Genomic DNA, 18,283 nt, shown 5'->3' on the forward strand with positions numbered 1-18,283 from the left:
GATATATAGATAAAATAGTTATATGTAGATAAGTTATGATATATTAAAATACCATTAAATATTTTATTATCTCATTAATTATTATGATTTAAATGATCTATTAGATCGATATAATCATTAATAATAGTGATTGATTGATAAATAGAGTATTAATCAATGAATACAAATTCATAGATTAATAAAATAAATTTTTAATAAGATTAAATTTAAAAAAAAAATATTTAACTATTTTGATATGAATGTAATAATACATAGTAGCATAAAAATAAAAAATATTTTCATAAACTTTATAATGCACATTCATTATTGAAAAGTTTATTATATATGTTTGTATCAAAAAATCTTTTTTTTTGTTTTTTATAGTTTTTATAAAAGTATTTTTGTCATCTTGATTTTTATAAAATTATTTTAAAATAGTTATTTAAATAGTTTTAAAATCGTATTTCGTATTTGAAAATAAAAAATATTAAATTTTTTTTAAAGTTAGATAAAATATTTACTTTATACTAAAAAATATTTCTTCCATTTCTTTATCTGATTCATTAATTCATTAAAAAATATTTAGATCAAATTCATTTAAATAAAAATCTAATTAAAGAATTATCTGTATACGCAATCATGTGATTTTGATTCATTTAGTGTGAATTCAGTTTATGTATTATAAATAACTTTTGGTTGATTAATTATCTCATTCAAATGTAGAAATCTAAAAAAAAATTTGTAATATCAGCTCAATGAGCAAGAAAAATAGAATAAAAACATGAATATACATTTTTGATATTTCGATAATAATTGGAAATCATATTGTAAAAATTTTTCAATGAATTATAGTTATTAATACAACTTTATTACTTAATGATTATTAATGAATATCATACTTAATAATTATTTATTAATTTAAAAGATAAGAAAATTTTATAAATGAAAAACGATAGAAATCGTTCTGTTCAAAGAGCGTAGAAATGAAAATATATCTTAACATATCTTATTACAACAATCAACTCATTAAATAAGAGTTTTTTTTTTCTTGTATTTTTATGTTTTCTTTTCTCTTATGTAAGATTCTTTGTTAGTTTTTCATGAAACTTTAAGCAATTTCGTTGCAGAAATTGTAAAACCCTTGATTTCTTCGTCGAGAATGAAATTTCTAGTTAATATATTTCATCATAGAAATGAAGAACTAAAATCATTATGATTTCATAATCTTCTATTGACTCATAGTTTTATTTGAATTTCTCTTAATAACAAAAAATTATTTTTATTATAAAAGTTCTAAATTTTCCTTTAATTTTCTCTTTTTTGTGAAAAAAGAAATTAAAATAAACAACTCTTAATTATAAACTATAAATGATGAAAAATATGTAAAAAATATAAAAAAAAATTTTTAATATATTATATATAGCTAGAAATCAGTAATATATTGTAATAAAAAATTTTGTTTTTTAAATAAAACTGAAGTATTTAATTATATTTAAGCATTTTGAAGTTGATAATTATCGAATTAAATTATAATATTTTTCGAATATTTTTTATAGCATCAGATAATATTTGTGTTTAAACAAATTTCAGATCAAAATATATTGTATTATAAAATTCTATTTCTTTGATTAATATATAGCAATGAATAATTAATACATTAGTATTAAATAAATATTAAATAAAATGTTAAAAAAGTTATATAAATTATTTATAATTAATAATGAAATTTGCAATTGAAATTAAAGTTTAAAAATATTTTATATTTTTAATAAAAAAATTAATTTCTATTTATTTTATTTATAATTATCAAACAAATTTTTAAAAATAGAAAGAAAAAGATGTATAAGTTAAAAAAAATATAATATTTCATAAAATATTTATTAAATTTTATCAATATTTTATATTTTATTATATTTATTAAATTACTACATAAGAATGTTAATTTATATAATTTAAAAAAAAATTATAATTAAATAATAATAATAATATCATACCTCTAGAACAAACAAAAATGATTCAACGAAAAATCACTTAACTCTTGGTATAATTTTAATCAGTGAATCGTAATTGACAACAAACAACAAATCGAGTACAATAATATGGAACATTTACAAACATTTATTAAATTACTACATAAGAATGTTAATTTATATAATTTTAAAAAAAATTATAATTAAATAATAATAATATCATATCTCTAGAACAAGCAAAAATGATTCAACGAAAAATCACTTAACTCTTGGTATACAATTTTAATCAGTGAATCGTAATTGACAACAAACAACTAATCGAGTATAATAATATGGAACATTTACAAACATTAACAATAACTCTTTGTTTCAGATAATTCCTGGAAAATTTCAAGGTGTTTTTCAAGGTAACTAAGTTTCCAAATACCAGTTGTAAAAGTACCGAAAAAAAACGAAAAATCAAAGACAACTAACAGTCATAACAGGACATCGAACTCATTGGTTCATGACCATAACGAATCGTGCCGAAGAATGACGAAGACAAGTTCGGGCCTTATTCCGGTCATTCGACCGTTTTCATTGGATCGAGCGTTAATACGTAATACCGCTGCTCTCGCACGCATTTACCACACATCGCTCGACTCAGATGATAAAAGTTCGTTATTATTGAGATTGATCAGTTGTTGTTTGGAACGCACGCGAACAAGTGTGCAGAGCACCCTGGCTTTTCGTCGATTATCATTACGAAGATATTGTTGCAAGAACGAGATTGAAGACGATACAATGACTGAAATAAAACGAAATCCTGCTGCTGACCAGTTAATCGACTATAAGAAAAATTTAAAGGTAAATACAAATTCTTCTATAAAAATTAAATAAAAAAATTGATTTTATAAAAATTAAGATATTTCAATAAATGAAAAACTAGAATATTTGAAACATTTTATTTGATTATTTATTATATTATTATAAAAATTGGTATTATATGATCAATTTTTAAATTTTGAAGATTTTTTTTTTGAATTGAATTGAAAAAAATTTGAAAATATATTCCTAAATTTGAAATATATATCACAAGAACTTTGAAATAATTCAATTTTTTGCGCGCGTTTATAGAATATATCAACGAATGATCACTTGTACTTACTTTGTCAAAAATTGTATATATATATCTATAATTTTTTCGAAAAATTTAGTAAAGTTACATATTTGGATATAGTAAAATTAAAAGCCTTACTTTTCATTTTCATTTAATTTTAATAATAAAATCCTAGAAGATCAATTTAAAAAACTGAATATTTGGATGCATATTTCATTTCAATATTAAATTATTAATATTATAAATATTATAAATATTTTTGTTTTATAACTTGTTTTAATATCTATAGATGAAAAGATTAAAATTAAAAAAATTTAAAAAATATCAAAAAGAAAGAAATTATTTTTTATTTGATCAAATATTTATAATGTTAAAAATATAATTTATTACGTTAATATTATTTGTGTAGAAATTCGCATTAACGAAGATAATTTATATGATTTGATGAAGATAATAAATGATTTTTTATTCATCTAATAAATTTCTAATTTATATTACAATTAATTCTCTAAATTAAAATGTGAATAAAATATTTACAAAAGCAATTGATAAAATTCATGAAATTGTTTGATTCCTAACCTGAATCAACGATTTTTCATTAAATTTTTGTCAAAGCAAAAGATTTTAATTAAAGAAGTTTGATTTAAGAAAAATCGAAAATAATAATAAGAGATGTTTATAATAATTTTTATAAATAATTTTTAACAATTGAATACTGCTCTCTATCCAAAGAAATTAAGATAACGTTACGTTTCTATAAGATTTTGAATAACAAGATATCAATTATAATAATATTTATCTATTTCAAATTTTTTTATTTTATTAGATATATAAATTAATCCAATGCTTTTAAATTTATCAGTTCATAATACTTATTTTATTCAAATATTTTTTCATTTACATTTGAATTTTGCTGATTGAAATAAGAAAAGAACGAACTTATTATTAGTGTAAAGGCTGCTTATTATTCGCTATTCATGAAAATTGTCCATAAGAATATAATGCGCGCGCAACTCGCATGTATATATATCTTCTCGCATATTCTCCATACGAATATTAAAAGTTAAAAGTAAAATATTTATTTTCATATATTTCATTAGAGATATATTAGATAGATTATATATATATTAGGTAGATTATATATATATATAATACATAATAATAGATTTTTTTTTAAATATCCAGTAATTACTGACTTATTAATTATTGAGCTGTTATTGAAATAAGGAATGATACTTAGTATCTTGAAATCGAGATTTCAATCTTTTTATATGTTAATTATGTGAATTTTGTCATATTACATAATATTGTGGTATTGGATATGTACATTTCTTGTGTTTCTAGAGTTTAAATTAGATAGAAAATAAAATGGATCATTGTATTAATTGATACATATGATACATAATTGATACATGATTTACTTTCTCATCGACACAATTTTTTTCGTTTGAGATAGTACGAAGACAATTTCTAACGGATCATTAGATATTCAAAATAAAATCTTAATAATGATAAACTTAAAACTATCAATGTTTTAACTTTATATTAAATGAAGAAAAAGTTTTAATAATATATACTTTAGAATTTTTTTTAAATAATTCTTTGAATAACTCATTAAATATTGAAATTATTGATTTTCAATAGATATCTAAAAAATAATTATGAATTGTAAAAATAAAATAAATTTTTTATATGAAATTTCGCTTGAAAAAAATAAAAAGTTGTATATTTAATATATAATGAATAAAATTTTTAAATTTTATTTTTTAATTTTATGTCTTTGTCATCATAGATTGATATTATTTTATTAGTATTCAAGTTTGAATATATTAATTTTCTTTCATTTTATTTTAAATCTATATATTATTTAAATTACATTAATATATATCTTTTTCGATCAAACAAAATAATAACTCATTTTCTAAAATAAAATTTATTACTTTTTTAATTACTATATATTTTTATAATGGAACAATTAAATTTTTTATAAAAAAAACTTTGATTCTGTTTTGGTTTTAAATGAGAAGAATTGAAATCTGATTGTAAAATAAAAATTTTTTATTAAAAATGTTATAATATTGTAAAATATATTTGTGTAATATATTTATATTTATTATTGTATAATTTATTATTTGTATAATAATTCTTCGAAAAGATCGATTCACCTATTTCTACAGAATATCACGCAATTGTACAATTTGTCTCTGTCATTTGAAATTGATGACAATACAAAAAAAAAATCAGATTATTATGATTTATATATTTTGATTTAAATATTATACTATATTTCATCCTTGATTATGAATATTGCAATATTATATTATATTATTCATATATCTTATAATGTGAATTGGCTAATCACCACTATAGATTTTTTTTTTTGATATTGATAAATAAATATTGCTTGATGATAGAATATGAATCATCTTAATCAAAAGAATGATTTTTTGGATAGAAAATTTGATTAATTTTAGATAACAAGAAAATTGCATAATGTACTTCGAGAGAGTACTTTGTTATCTTTCGTTAGAGAATTATGAAATTGAATTATTTTCCTAGAGATAGAAATTTTTTTATAAAATTTTTTTTTAAAGTTTTATATGTAATTAACATAAGAATATAGATTTATACATTAGTTGAGCGAAATATAATCTATTTAAAATTAATATATAACTTTATAAATCAAATTTGTCATTAATTAAATATTTATTACACATTAGATTATATATATATAATATAATATTATTATATTATATACATAATATCATAATTAATATTTTATTATATTTATTATTAATATGAAAATCAATTTTTAATACAAATCTCAATTCCATCATTAATTGAATTTCCTATACTTAAGTATCACAAATATGTTTTTTTCGAAATTAAAATTTTTTTAACAATTAATATAACAGTATAGCATAATAATTTTTGATTTGATAATAATAGTTCATTGTTGAAAAAATTATTGAAAATATATGTTATGGATAAAAATAATTTAATAATTAGTCTGATAATAGACTACTTACAAAAAGAAAATATGATACAATTTATATCGTTTGAAATTATCATTATGACTATCATTTTTAATGGTTTTGTGTTAACGTCTCGATACTTACAGGAAAATTCCGCGATCAATGATTATTCGATTACGTCATTTTCAACTTCAATCAAGGTATTTACCCTTTCTACTTAAAGTAAGTTGAAAATGCGTGGTAGAATATTTTTCAGAAAACATACATATCAAATAAAACTTCCTGTTTTTGATGGAAATTAATGGATTGATTTTTTAGATTGATTCATTTTTTATGAACTCATATTTTTATAAAACGATATAATAAAGTTAGAGAAAAAAAAGAAAGAAAGAGTTTCATTAGACAAAATTAACTCAAGTATTTTATGTAAAAAATCAAGCGGAATTAGAATTTTCATAGACTTTTTTTAAACGTGAATCCTTTGTTGGCGAATATAAAAAAATTATTACAAATGGAAACTTAAAAAAAATTTATTTTATTCATTAAATACCATATTCATTAAATACCATAAATATTCATTAAATACCATAATAAGTATTTCATTTTGAATAAAATGTATATATTTTTGCACATCACGTATATCTTGCACTTGTAGAAATCTAAAAATATGTGTATAAATTAATTCGTGTAATGAATTACAAAAAAATTGCATATAATGAATTGCAAAATATAATTATTATCAATGATCTTGAGAGAATGTTTTTAATACGTAAAAATATATATATATATAAAATATATAATTTATTATATAATTATTATATAATTTATTATATTAATGTATAATATGAATAAAAATTTTGAAAATGAGCGTAATAAGTGTGCAAAATTCAAGTAATATTTAAATAATTCGATTATATTTTTCATAATAAAAAAATCGTTGTATGTATGTATATAGGAATATATTTATAAGAAATATGCAGAGTATTTATTTAAAATAATAAACTTGATTATATATTTAAATATATAATATGCAAACATGCATTTATTAAGCGATAAAAAATGTAAATATCTTATAGATTAAATTATATTAAAATAATTATTCGTATATGTAAATTAATACATAAGAAAAATTATATTTTATCATTAAACATAATCTTAGTTTTATATTATTATGAAAATGATACAACAAAGTTTTTCAAATTATTTTTTTTTGATTACACTTTAGCTCGAAAAAAAAGTTAAATATAAAACTTTTAAAGATAATAAGAATGAGACTTAATTAAAAGATAATTATAATAATATAATATAATATAATAAAAGATATATTGATTATTGATTAATAGTTGTTTAAATAAAGAGATAATCACAAAATATTCAAAATGTTCATATTTTTTTTTTTTGAAAAGTCATCATTCGTGAAATTACGATGATTCATAGCATAATGGACACAAAATTTGAGAAGAATGCTAATGAAACGAGTTACGAAATAAATTCTCATGGGAATTGTAAGATGGAACGATTCTGGTTATATTGCGCAATTCGTTTTCTAGAAATAAGAAAGGTAACCGGTTACATCATCATAAGTTAAAATATATCAATATCAAATATTCCTAATTCAAAAGTTATGTTCTGTATTGTACTAACTAATCTATATTGTATCTATATTAATGATACGATAAAATAAAATAATAATAAGTTGGAATTCTTTTATGAAACAATTTATTTGATAGTATTGAATCAAAGAAGAAAATAAATTAGAGATTTAGTTATAATCAATATACAGTAACTTTTTTTATTACTCAGTACATTTTATTTTATGAGAATGTAGAAAATAAAATGATGAAAATTATCAATGAAGAAATAACATTAAAACTCTTCTTAAAATTTATTTTATGAATATTTTATAGAACATTCTTATTCAAATATTTTGTAATTAAAACTATTTAACATTTTATAGTTTAACTATTAATATATCATATGTATCCATGACCTTCATCAATAGAAATGATTTGATTTTTAATGTATAATGATTTTTAATGAATAATTTTAGATCATGATCTAACATTCTGATTTCAGTGATGCGCAAAAAATTGCATTCATGTACAACTACGTATAAATATCATAATCAATGTAAATATTGATTAAACCATCGTTATGAAATGAAATGCAATCATTGAATGGATATATATAATTGATAAAACATTATTTATATATTTATATAAACTAATTTAATCTTCTCAGAATTTAGAATATATATGTATTAACTTAATTAATTTATAATTGATTTTATTTTAAATATGTTTGTTGTATTATTATTGCATTTTTTATAATTATGTAATACAATGATAGTAGACAAATTATATCACACTATTACTAAAAATTTGTTTATTGAATAATTAATAATAACTATTTTTTTTAAATTATTATTTTAATTATTTAATACTTATTATTATTATCTATTTAATTATTTAATCATTTTTATTATTATATTTTTTAAACAATATTAAATAAACTATATAAAAAATATCATTTCAATAACTTCAACACGGTTTGTATTGATCTAAAACGTGAATAATACGCAATGTTGAATATATATTTTATTGATTGCTATTATATTTACTATTTTTTATTTTGCGCAAAAAAATTAATGATAAAAGGCATATTTAAAAATTATATTTAAAAATTAAGTATTGATGCTATATCGCAGAAAAAAATGATAAAAAATCTATTTCAATATCGATCACAAAATTATGTTTTTTAGATATGCTTAATTTTATTTTTGTAATATTTTAATAAATATCTCATGAAAAATATTTTTTGTTAAATGCATCTTCAAATGCTAGATGGATATTAATAAAATATATATATATTTTTCATAATTTATTTTTCTTTTAATAATTATTTTAATTTTTCTTTAATAATTATTCTATAATAATAATAATAATTTTCTTAATAATTAAATAATTTTTTATATATGAATATAAGATTACACAAAAATAATTCTTTTTTAACTAATAATATATATATATATTCTTTTTCGCAGCCTGATTGCCCAATATTCCTTACTGGAAGTGGAACACCGATTTCGAAGAAAGCCAGTTTGACGGTAGGACCAAACGGTCCTATATTGCTTCAAGATTTCGTCTTTTTAGATGAACTATCGCATTTTAATAGAGAAAGGATTCCGGAACGTGTAGTCCATGCTAAAGGAGCTGGTAGATTGATTTATTTTATTTTTAAATAAATTGTGAAATGTTTATAAAATATCTACTCAAATTACTTTTAGATAAAATATAAATTAATCCTTCAATTTCCTCTTAAAAATCTTAAAAATTAGAATATATTTAAATAATTTTAAATGTTTTATATCTATTATTTTGCAATTTATATTTATCAAAATATTAAATGATCGATAATATTTATACATGTATAGATATCTATACGTAATTGAAGATAGAATATAATACTTTGATATCAAATTTAATAAATTTCAAAAAAAAAAAGTGAAGAATTTAGTATATTCAAAAAAAAATATTGAGAAAAATGATTATGTATTTAAATCAAAAAATATCAATAATTGACAGATTAATCAAAATAATTGGAATTTTCTTCCATAATTACAATTCAAATATGATATTACAACTCAATAATTACAATTCAAATATGAAGCTTTTTTAATATATTTAAATTCAAATTAAATAGATCAAATTGAAATAAATGTATTAATATACTTTCATTAATTAGATTTTATATATTATAAATTATTTATAATATTAATCAAGTTCTACATACTAATTAATTAAAATCAAAATTAAATAGATATCTGAATACTTGAAAATATTCAAATATTTGGATTTTAATTAAATAGATATTTGATTAATCAAAGTTGCTATTAATACTCTATCCAATTCAAACAATAAAAGTTTTAATCTCAAACAATAAAAGAATAATCATATTTCTATTAGAATTATTTTATTAGAGAAATTCTAATGATTTTTCGCTTCGTTTCAGGTGCATTCGGTTATTTCGAAGTTACCCATGATATTACAAAATACTCTAAGGCAAAAGTTTTTTCCTCAATTGGAAAACGAACTCCCATCGCCGTAAGGTTCTCCACTGTGGGTGGCGAAAGTGGTTCTGCAGATACTGTCAGGTAATTGTAAACATAAATTTTCATTTTTTTCTAGGATATTATTGATTCTTTAAAATAGCATATGCATCGTCACGTGATGCAAAATATTTATTTTCTTTTATATAAAATTTATTAAAATGACAGTGACAAAAAGGTGATGAAGATATATAGTCACTATCTCATTTACAGAAACAGATTTTTAAAAATTGAATGATTTGACGCAAATGCAATTTAATATCACAAAAATAATTATTAAAGAAATTATAATATTTAATTTCTCCAAAAAATTTGGATTTAAATACATTTGACTATTGACAATATTTTTTTTATTATTTTTATTGATTTTATATTATATGTATGAAGTTATTTGTAATCTAAATATATTTATTTTCTCTTATAATTATATAAAATTAAATATTAAAACTATTTTTATTTTATTATATGTAATTTTCTTTTATGAATTTATTTTTGTTATTCAATTAATTTATATAATAGAATTATATTTAAATAATATAATTAAATAATATAATATATTTAAATAATATCATTCTATTACCTATGTTTGTTATCTAATCTATTATTTACGAATAATTACTTCCAAGAGAAAAACTCGAGCTTCACGGCATAATTCATTACAATTGTAAAACTAATGGAACAAGGTAAATTGTTTTTTTTGCATAAAAATTACCACTTAGTCATACGAAGTTGCACATTGAAACTTGAACATTGGCCTTGCAATTAATTGATCAATTAGTAGTCCTTGGTCACTATAGAAAAGTTTTTTCTTTTAATACTATTGTGCTATAACATTATAAAATTTATATCAAGTACGTGATTTTGCGCTATTTGTTATTTTTCTAATTTCATTTCAATTCATTGTTTTTTATACAATTAAAAGAATAAATCAATTTTCCCGAAAAACTCACCCTAATAAAATTATTTTTCGATAATTCTTTATTTTGTTTCATTTTCAGAGATCCTCGTGGTTTCGCAGTTAAATTTTACACTGAGGAGGGTGTTTGGGATTTGGTCGGTAATAACACACCAATATTCTTCATTAAAGATCCCATATACTTTCCGAGTTTCATTCATACTCAGAAAAGAAACCCTGTTACTCATTTGAAGGTTTGTCGTCAATAACATTGTACTTAAGAATCTCAAAGTTTTATGATTATATAGTTGATTACAAAAGTATTTGACTTTTTTTCATGTTTTTACTTTTAAAAATTTTCGAAAAATTCATGAGAAATAGTAATTTTTAATAATTCTAGTCTGCATTTTTACTAAATTTTTAAGATTTAAAATTTTGGATTTTTTAAGAATTAATTGTAAAGATAAAAATTTGCTTACTTTGATTTCTATTAATGAAATTGTTTTGTAGGATGCTGACATGTTTTGGGACTTTCTCTCTTTAAGACCTGAATCAACTCATCAAGTCATGTTTCTATTTTCGGATAGAGGTATTCCCGATGGTTATCGTCATATGAATGGTTACGGTTCTCATACGTTCTCACTGGTGAATGCCAAGGATGAAATAGTTTACTGTAAATTTCATTACAAGGTGCATTTCTTTATATTTTATTATATCTTATTAAGGAATCTATTTTTAATTATATTTTTAATTATTAAAATTCAGTGTAGTGTTATTTTTAAATGTAAAAAAAATATTTCATTTTATTTGTTATTTAATGTTAATTATATATTTCATTTTATTTGTTATTTAATGTAAATTATATTTCAAAAAATTAAAAGCTTATATATATATATATATATATATATATAGGCATTTCAGAAATAAAACAATTTATTTTGATTTATTATAGTTTGATAAAAAAATAAAAAAATATATTAATTATTAGCATTTAAATATTTTGAGAAATATAATTTTATTAATTATTCTAATGAAATTATTTCATATAGACCGATCAAGGAATTAAAAATTTACCAGTAGACAAAGCGGCTGAATTGAGTGCTAGCACTCCCGATTATGCGATTCGAGATCTTTATGATGCAATCGCCAAGAATCAATATCCAACTTGGACATTCTATATTCAAGTGATGACTCCAACACAAGCAAAATCTTTCAAATGGAATCCTTTCGATTTAACTAAGGTAATGGATTAAATATTTGATATGAAATTTTAAGTTTTAGTTTTAATTTAGAATTTATATAAAATTTATATAAAATTAGATTTAATATCATCAAATTGCTTTAATTGTTAAAAAATTAGTGATTTGAAATATAAATCTTAAAATAAATATGCGATAATTCTCTAATTAAATATATTTTAAATTGAATAGGTATGGCCGCATGATGAATATCCACTTATCCCTGTGGGTAAATTAGTATTAAACCGAAATCCTGAAAATTATTTCGCTGACATAGAGCAAATAGCTTTTGATCCGGCTCATATGGTACCTGGTATTGGAGCAAGTCCTGACAAAATGCTACAAGGTCGAATGTTCACTTATGGTGATGCTCATAGACATCGTCTTGGCCCAAACAATCTGCAATTACCAGTGAATTGTCCATTCAAGGTAATTCTTCTATTTTTATTAATGAAAAATAACATCTATTTATATAAAATAATAATATATATATTAATGAGTGGTATAAAATATACTGTGTGATATCCATTTAAAAAAAAAATGCATAATTTTATAATATAATTGTAATATAAATTCCCACTTTCATTTTTCTTTTTTATTTGAAAAAAAAGCAATACAAAATAATAAAATGTTATTAAATTTGTAATTACAGTATATATACTTAATATAGTTAACTATATTAATGTTTTAGTTACTATTCTTAACAATGAAAAAAATAAAAAAAAAATAGAAAAACAAATAATAAAATAAAAAAAAGTAATAAAAAATTTATTTTCTTTTTCAGGAAATTTCTGTAATAAATTACCAACGCGATGGCCAAGCAACTATAAATAATCAAAATGGTGCACCAAACTATTTCCCTAATAGTTTTGGTGGCCCTAGAGAATGTCCAGCTGTAGCTCCTCCGACGTACTTTGTGAGTGGCGATGTAGGTCGTTATGATGTAGATCCAAAAGAGGATAATTATGGACAAGTTACTTTATTCTGGAGAAACGTTCTCGATGATAAAGAGAAAAGTAGATTAGTGAACAATTTAGTACAAAATCTTAGCAATGCATCGACGTTCATCGTTGAAAGAGCAGTAAAGAATTTTACGGAAGTAGATACTGATCTTGGGTTAAGACTTACGGAAGGTCTTCGTAATAAAGGTGTATTAATCAATCCTTATGGCAAGACAGCTAGATTGTGAAAAAAATAAAGATTACTTTTTATTTTATATTATAATCATTAATTTAGATTAGATATATACACTATATAATTATTAATATTTCCCATAATGAAGCACATTATTATTTTAGTTATCTATCATCTTCTGAAGCTAAATATATTTTATGATGTCTGATATTTTTTTTTTACTTTATTATACGATTGTTAACACGTTCAATTAATTATGTAAACGTATGAAGATAATTGATTAAACTAGTATATAAAGAAAAATTTCTAACAATTATAAAGACCATTAAATGATTTATATGTGCCTTACCTATATTAGATTTTGAAGTTGAAAATCTTAATTGAAATACTTATTACCAGTAACACAATCAATTGAATGTGCGTAATTTATTTAATATATTATATAAAGATCTAATTTTATTCTTATCATCTAAAATTTTATATATAATATTCTTAATTAATATGAATATGCTTTGAGTAATCAATACATATTATATTATAAAAATTATATAATTCGATATCCGACAATAAGAATTTAATTATTTTTAAATTCTATCTATCAGAAATCTAATAGATTCTTTTTATAATTTTATTTACTATTATCTTATGTATTACTTTTTGTACTTATATAATGTTTAAACAACGACGTATATTTTAAAAATCGTTAAAGTGATTCAAAGTTTGACATTATTCTGAACTTGTGTTAGATATTTAAATTACATATGGATAAAAAAGCGCAAAAAATAAAATGACATTTATCATAGATTTTCGGGAAAGAATTTAAATTATAGAATAATTGAATAATAAAGTTTAATATTCTGATATCATCAAAAAATATTTTTAATATACTTGAAAATTAAATAATTTGTTTATATAATTTATATATCAAATTTAAAATCTATATCTTTTTTTTTGCAAAAAAAAAAAAAAGAAGTAAATATATCATTCTAAATTCTATCTATCAAAAAATAAATGATCTTACTTATATAAAAAATGAAAAATTTACGTTTTAAAATTCTTATATAAAAACTTAAATTTATTAAATATAAACGTTTATGTATTGATCCATATGGAACAAAAAATAAGCAAAAATGAATAATGTCATTTTATTAGTATCAAATCAAATATTGATAAATAGAAAATATAAATATAAATATATTGCAATATAGTAGGTTATCGGTGAGGAAAATCCATAATTTTCCTGCATAGTCATTTGTTTTTTATTTGAAAAAACAAGAAGTCATTTGTCTTTTGTTTGAAAAAAGAAGAAGTCATTTATCTTTTGATTGAAGAGATATGAAATATATTTAAGTATGTTTTTACAAATCAAACGAAAGAAAACCAATATATAAAATATTTTCTTTTTTAAATAAAAACATTTTTTAATATTAAGGCATTATATATAATTCATCGATGATATATATGAATATATGTATAACTCTTAATAAAATAATATTTAAAAAAATAAATAAAAATATTTTCGGAAACTATTTCCATTGTATTGATTTAATGTAAATTAATAATATACTATCAAATTAAATTAATTTAAATGTTATTTGGGATAGATATTAATTTAAATGTTATTTTATATGTTTTTATTTTATAAATATTTAATTTTAAAAATAAATATTTAAAGTATAAAATATTTTAATTATGCGTATATTTTTGAATGTGATTTTTAAAATTAATAAAATATTAATAAAAATATGAATATTTTATCCATATTATTATTAAAAATCTAATATCTGCAAATATAATAGAATCTTTTTCATTTTTATCTTCACAAAAAAAGTATTATGTTGCTATTTTCAAAAAATATATAATATATTGAACTATATAAAAAAAGTAAAATAAAAATAAAAAATTTAGAAATATGAGGAAAATGTTTTAATTTTATAAATTAAATTGTTTTTTTTAAATATAGTATATAGTTTATATATTTTTTTATTAAAATAATTTTAACATATAAGTTGTGTAGTTAACATTTGCAATACACAAAAATTTTTAAAAATTTTATTTAAATATTCATATATAATAGATTATATAATTAAAACAATACAAATATATTTTTACATTATGAAAATTTAATATAAAATTGATGATTTCGAAACATCAAATATAAAGATAAACATGATTGGGAAAATCCAGAGTTAAAGATAGTATATACTTACTAGTTTTATGTTCGTTTAATTAACTATTATATATTAAACAGTCACATGTGTTAAGATAGAAATATTAGTATATATAAAATTAAAGATATTAGAAACAATAATATAAAATTTGTTTATTATTTTAATAATAATAAAATGAAAAAAATGAAAATATTTTATTAAAAAATATATTAATTTTGATTAATAAAGATACATTTTATAAAATCAACATTGGTATTTTTTTTTTTTTTTTGTAATATATCTGTTCTGTTATAAATGCGCATTTCTTTGTTTGTAATATGACTGTTTTACACAATGTTCAACATTGATATTTATTTTAATTTTCCTTAAAATCTGATGAAATATCGGATAAAAAAAATATTCTTAAGAAAGAAAATTTCACATTTTAATCTTAAATTAAATATTTTTATATTTTAAGTAAAAATCATGGGTTAAAAAATATGATTTTGTACAGAAAAAAAGAACATCAACAAAAAAAAATTTGTCACACAAATTGTCAGAATTAGTTTATTAGTTTTTATTAATTTAAATATATTTAATTTAGTATATAATTTCTTAATTTATTCATCTATTTATTTAATGTACAATATAAAATATATATTATATAATATATAATATATAATATATAATATAAAATATAAAGTTAATTCTATAATTCTAATTATAATTATCAATCTTTAATTATCAAGTTTGAAAATTATAACATTGAAATCAAAACAAGATCATTATATCAATTGAAAATTGATTTTAAGATCAATTTGATTTTAATTAATTCGAGTATTAAATAGAATATTTGTGAGAAATAATTTATAAAATAGATAACCTTTTCATAAAAAGTGATGAAAAATCAGAAGATCATTTCAAGTTTCAGGGACTTACCCGTTTCCGTGCGCAGATATATTTGCATATGTGTAATTCATTTGAACGGACATTTATGCATACGTAGTTTAACGAACAGACAGTTGTATATAAATTGCACGAGCTGTCGTTCAGTTGTCAGACACTTCTCAGTCTATTTTCGAATAGTTTGAACATCTATTGAAGTTTAACACATAGTTAGCCAATATGAAGATTTATTTTATTGTCGCCCTTTTCTTCGTGGCTATAGCTGCCATCATGGCTGCACCTGTTGGTGGGTAAATGTTTTATTTAATAATAAAAATAAATAAAATATTTTAAAATATTTAATAAAATTTTGTACAATTTTATATTGCTGTAAATATTATAAAATTGTATTAATTAATACATTTTATAATATTTTAATGTAAAAACAATAATGATGACATTGTACATCAATGTACTTCTTCACCAATTTTAATAAAAAAATTCTTTCTTGACAATTTTTTTATGATTTTATGATTTATTAAAATAATAAATGCAATTTATTTCGAATTAACATATGATAAATATTATTTAATGAATAACGTGTTATTTTAAAAATAATTTTATATATTCGTAAAAATCACTTACTTTATATTTTAATAATTTAATATTATTAGATATTTAAAAAATAATTAAAAAATTTATATAAAATTATATTTATATAAATAATTAATAAATATATATAAAGAAATAAATCTTTATTCATGATACTATCTGATACTATCATTTTTATCTTTTAATATTCCATTATTAATGCATCTTTTATTATTTCATTGTTAATTTATTCATGAATTACACATTTTATCTATATATTATACGAAATTTAAAAATATTCAAATTTTAGAGGATGAATTCGAGCCACTTGAGCATTTTGAGACCGAAGAACGTACCGACAGACATAGAAGAGTAACTTGTGACCTTCTTTCGTTCAAAGGACAAATTAATGACAGTGCTTGCGCTGCTAACTGTCTCAGTTTGGGTAAAGCTGGAGGCCATTGCAAGAACGGAGTTTGTATTTGTCGAAAGTATGTGATTTTTCAAATTTAAGTTTCCTAATTTTTTGAATTCAATTAAATCTTAAAAACTTTCATGAATCCATTTAATATTATTGAAAATTTTCATGAATAAGTGAATAACTGGTCACAATCATGTCATTTAAATATATTCAAAATTATTTGCTTATTTATGTTATTCGATTAAGAATTAATTTTTTTCAACATTTTTTTTTTTATTATTTAGGATGATTTCATAAAGAAAAATATAAAATTTTATATTATTATTCCTATTTCAGAACCAGTTTTAAGGAACTCTGGGACAAACGTTTCGGTTGAGTCAATTATGAAGATTCAACGATGAAATTTTTTAATAAAAAATATGAAAACGCGAAATGATAGAAATGAAAAATGAAAAATTATATCATCATTGAAAATTCCATGAATTTTAATTTGCTTATTTAATAAATGATATAAGTAAATTATCTTTTGGTTTAATTTCTTTAAATCTTCTTCTTTATTATCTTTTGAATAATAAATCTTTTAAAAAAATATATAAATTTTTCATTAATTAATAACATATTTTTTTATATGGATAATTAGATAATAATAGAAAATAAATTTTTTTTTTGTAAATATATATTAATTATTATATTCATTATTTTAATAATTAATTTGTTAAGTGCGTTAATTAACAATAAAAATTTAAAAATTAATAAATTCTTGATTATTATTATTATTATTCATTATAACGAAAAATTATGCTAATAGAATGGACTGTCAGCGCCATCTCTTGAAAAT

The 18,283-nt window shown here is 19.5% G+C and overlaps 2 protein-coding genes across 2 annotated transcripts; both read left to right on the plus strand.

Moving 5' to 3' along the window:
• Positions 1–2,465: 2,465 nt before the first annotated feature.
• On the plus strand, positions 2,466–13,712 carry LOC122719386 (catalase). The gene is made up of 8 exons (XM_043945121.1): positions 2,466–2,795; positions 9,067–9,238; positions 10,035–10,176; positions 11,130–11,280; positions 11,537–11,716; positions 12,076–12,267; positions 12,457–12,693; positions 13,049–13,712. Exons 1-8 carry the CDS (start codon positions 2,481–2,483, stop codon positions 13,451–13,453), a joined length of 1,794 nt encoding a protein of 597 aa, XP_043801056.1. The 5' UTR covers positions 2,466–2,480; the 3' UTR covers positions 13,454–13,712.
• Positions 13,713–16,582: 2,870 nt separating this feature from the next.
• Positions 16,583–17,856, plus strand: LOC122719387 (defensin-1). Its single transcript, XM_043945122.1, has 3 exons — positions 16,583–16,740; positions 17,335–17,515; positions 17,782–17,856. Exons 1-3 carry the CDS (start codon positions 16,674–16,676, stop codon positions 17,819–17,821), a joined length of 288 nt encoding a protein of 95 aa, XP_043801057.1. The 5' UTR covers positions 16,583–16,673; the 3' UTR covers positions 17,822–17,856.
• The last annotated feature ends 427 nt before the right edge of the window (positions 17,857–18,283 follow it).

Source organism: Apis laboriosa, unplaced genomic scaffold (genome assembly GCF_014066325.1).
Source record: "Apis laboriosa isolate Shangri-la unplaced genomic scaffold, ASM1406632v1 scaffold74_cov149, whole genome shotgun sequence".
NCBI classification, from domain to species: domain Eukaryota; kingdom Metazoa; phylum Arthropoda; class Insecta; order Hymenoptera; family Apidae; genus Apis; species Apis laboriosa.

Bases quoted from the DNA above. Each gene is read 5' to 3' on its own strand.
- LOC122719386 (XM_043945121.1), top strand. From the start codon at position 2,481: ATGACGAAGACAAGTTCGGGCCTTATTCCGGTCATTCGACCGTTTTCA. The intron at 11,717-12,075 runs GTGCATTTCTTT...TATTTCATATAG, and splicing joins ACTGTAAATTTCATTACAAG to ACCGATCAAGGAATTAAAAA. The intron at 12,268-12,456 runs GTAATGGATTAA...TAAATTGAATAG, and splicing joins ATCCTTTCGATTTAACTAAG to GTATGGCCGCATGATGAATA.
- LOC122719387 (XM_043945122.1), top strand. From the start codon at position 16,674: ATGAAGATTTATTTTATTGTCGCCCTTTTCTTCGTGGCTATAGCTGCC. The intron at 16,741-17,334 runs GTGGGTAAATGT...TTCAAATTTTAG, and splicing joins CATCATGGCTGCACCTGTTG to AGGATGAATTCGAGCCACTT. The intron at 17,516-17,781 runs GTATGTGATTTT...TTCCTATTTCAG, and splicing joins GGAGTTTGTATTTGTCGAAA to AACCAGTTTTAAGGAACTCT.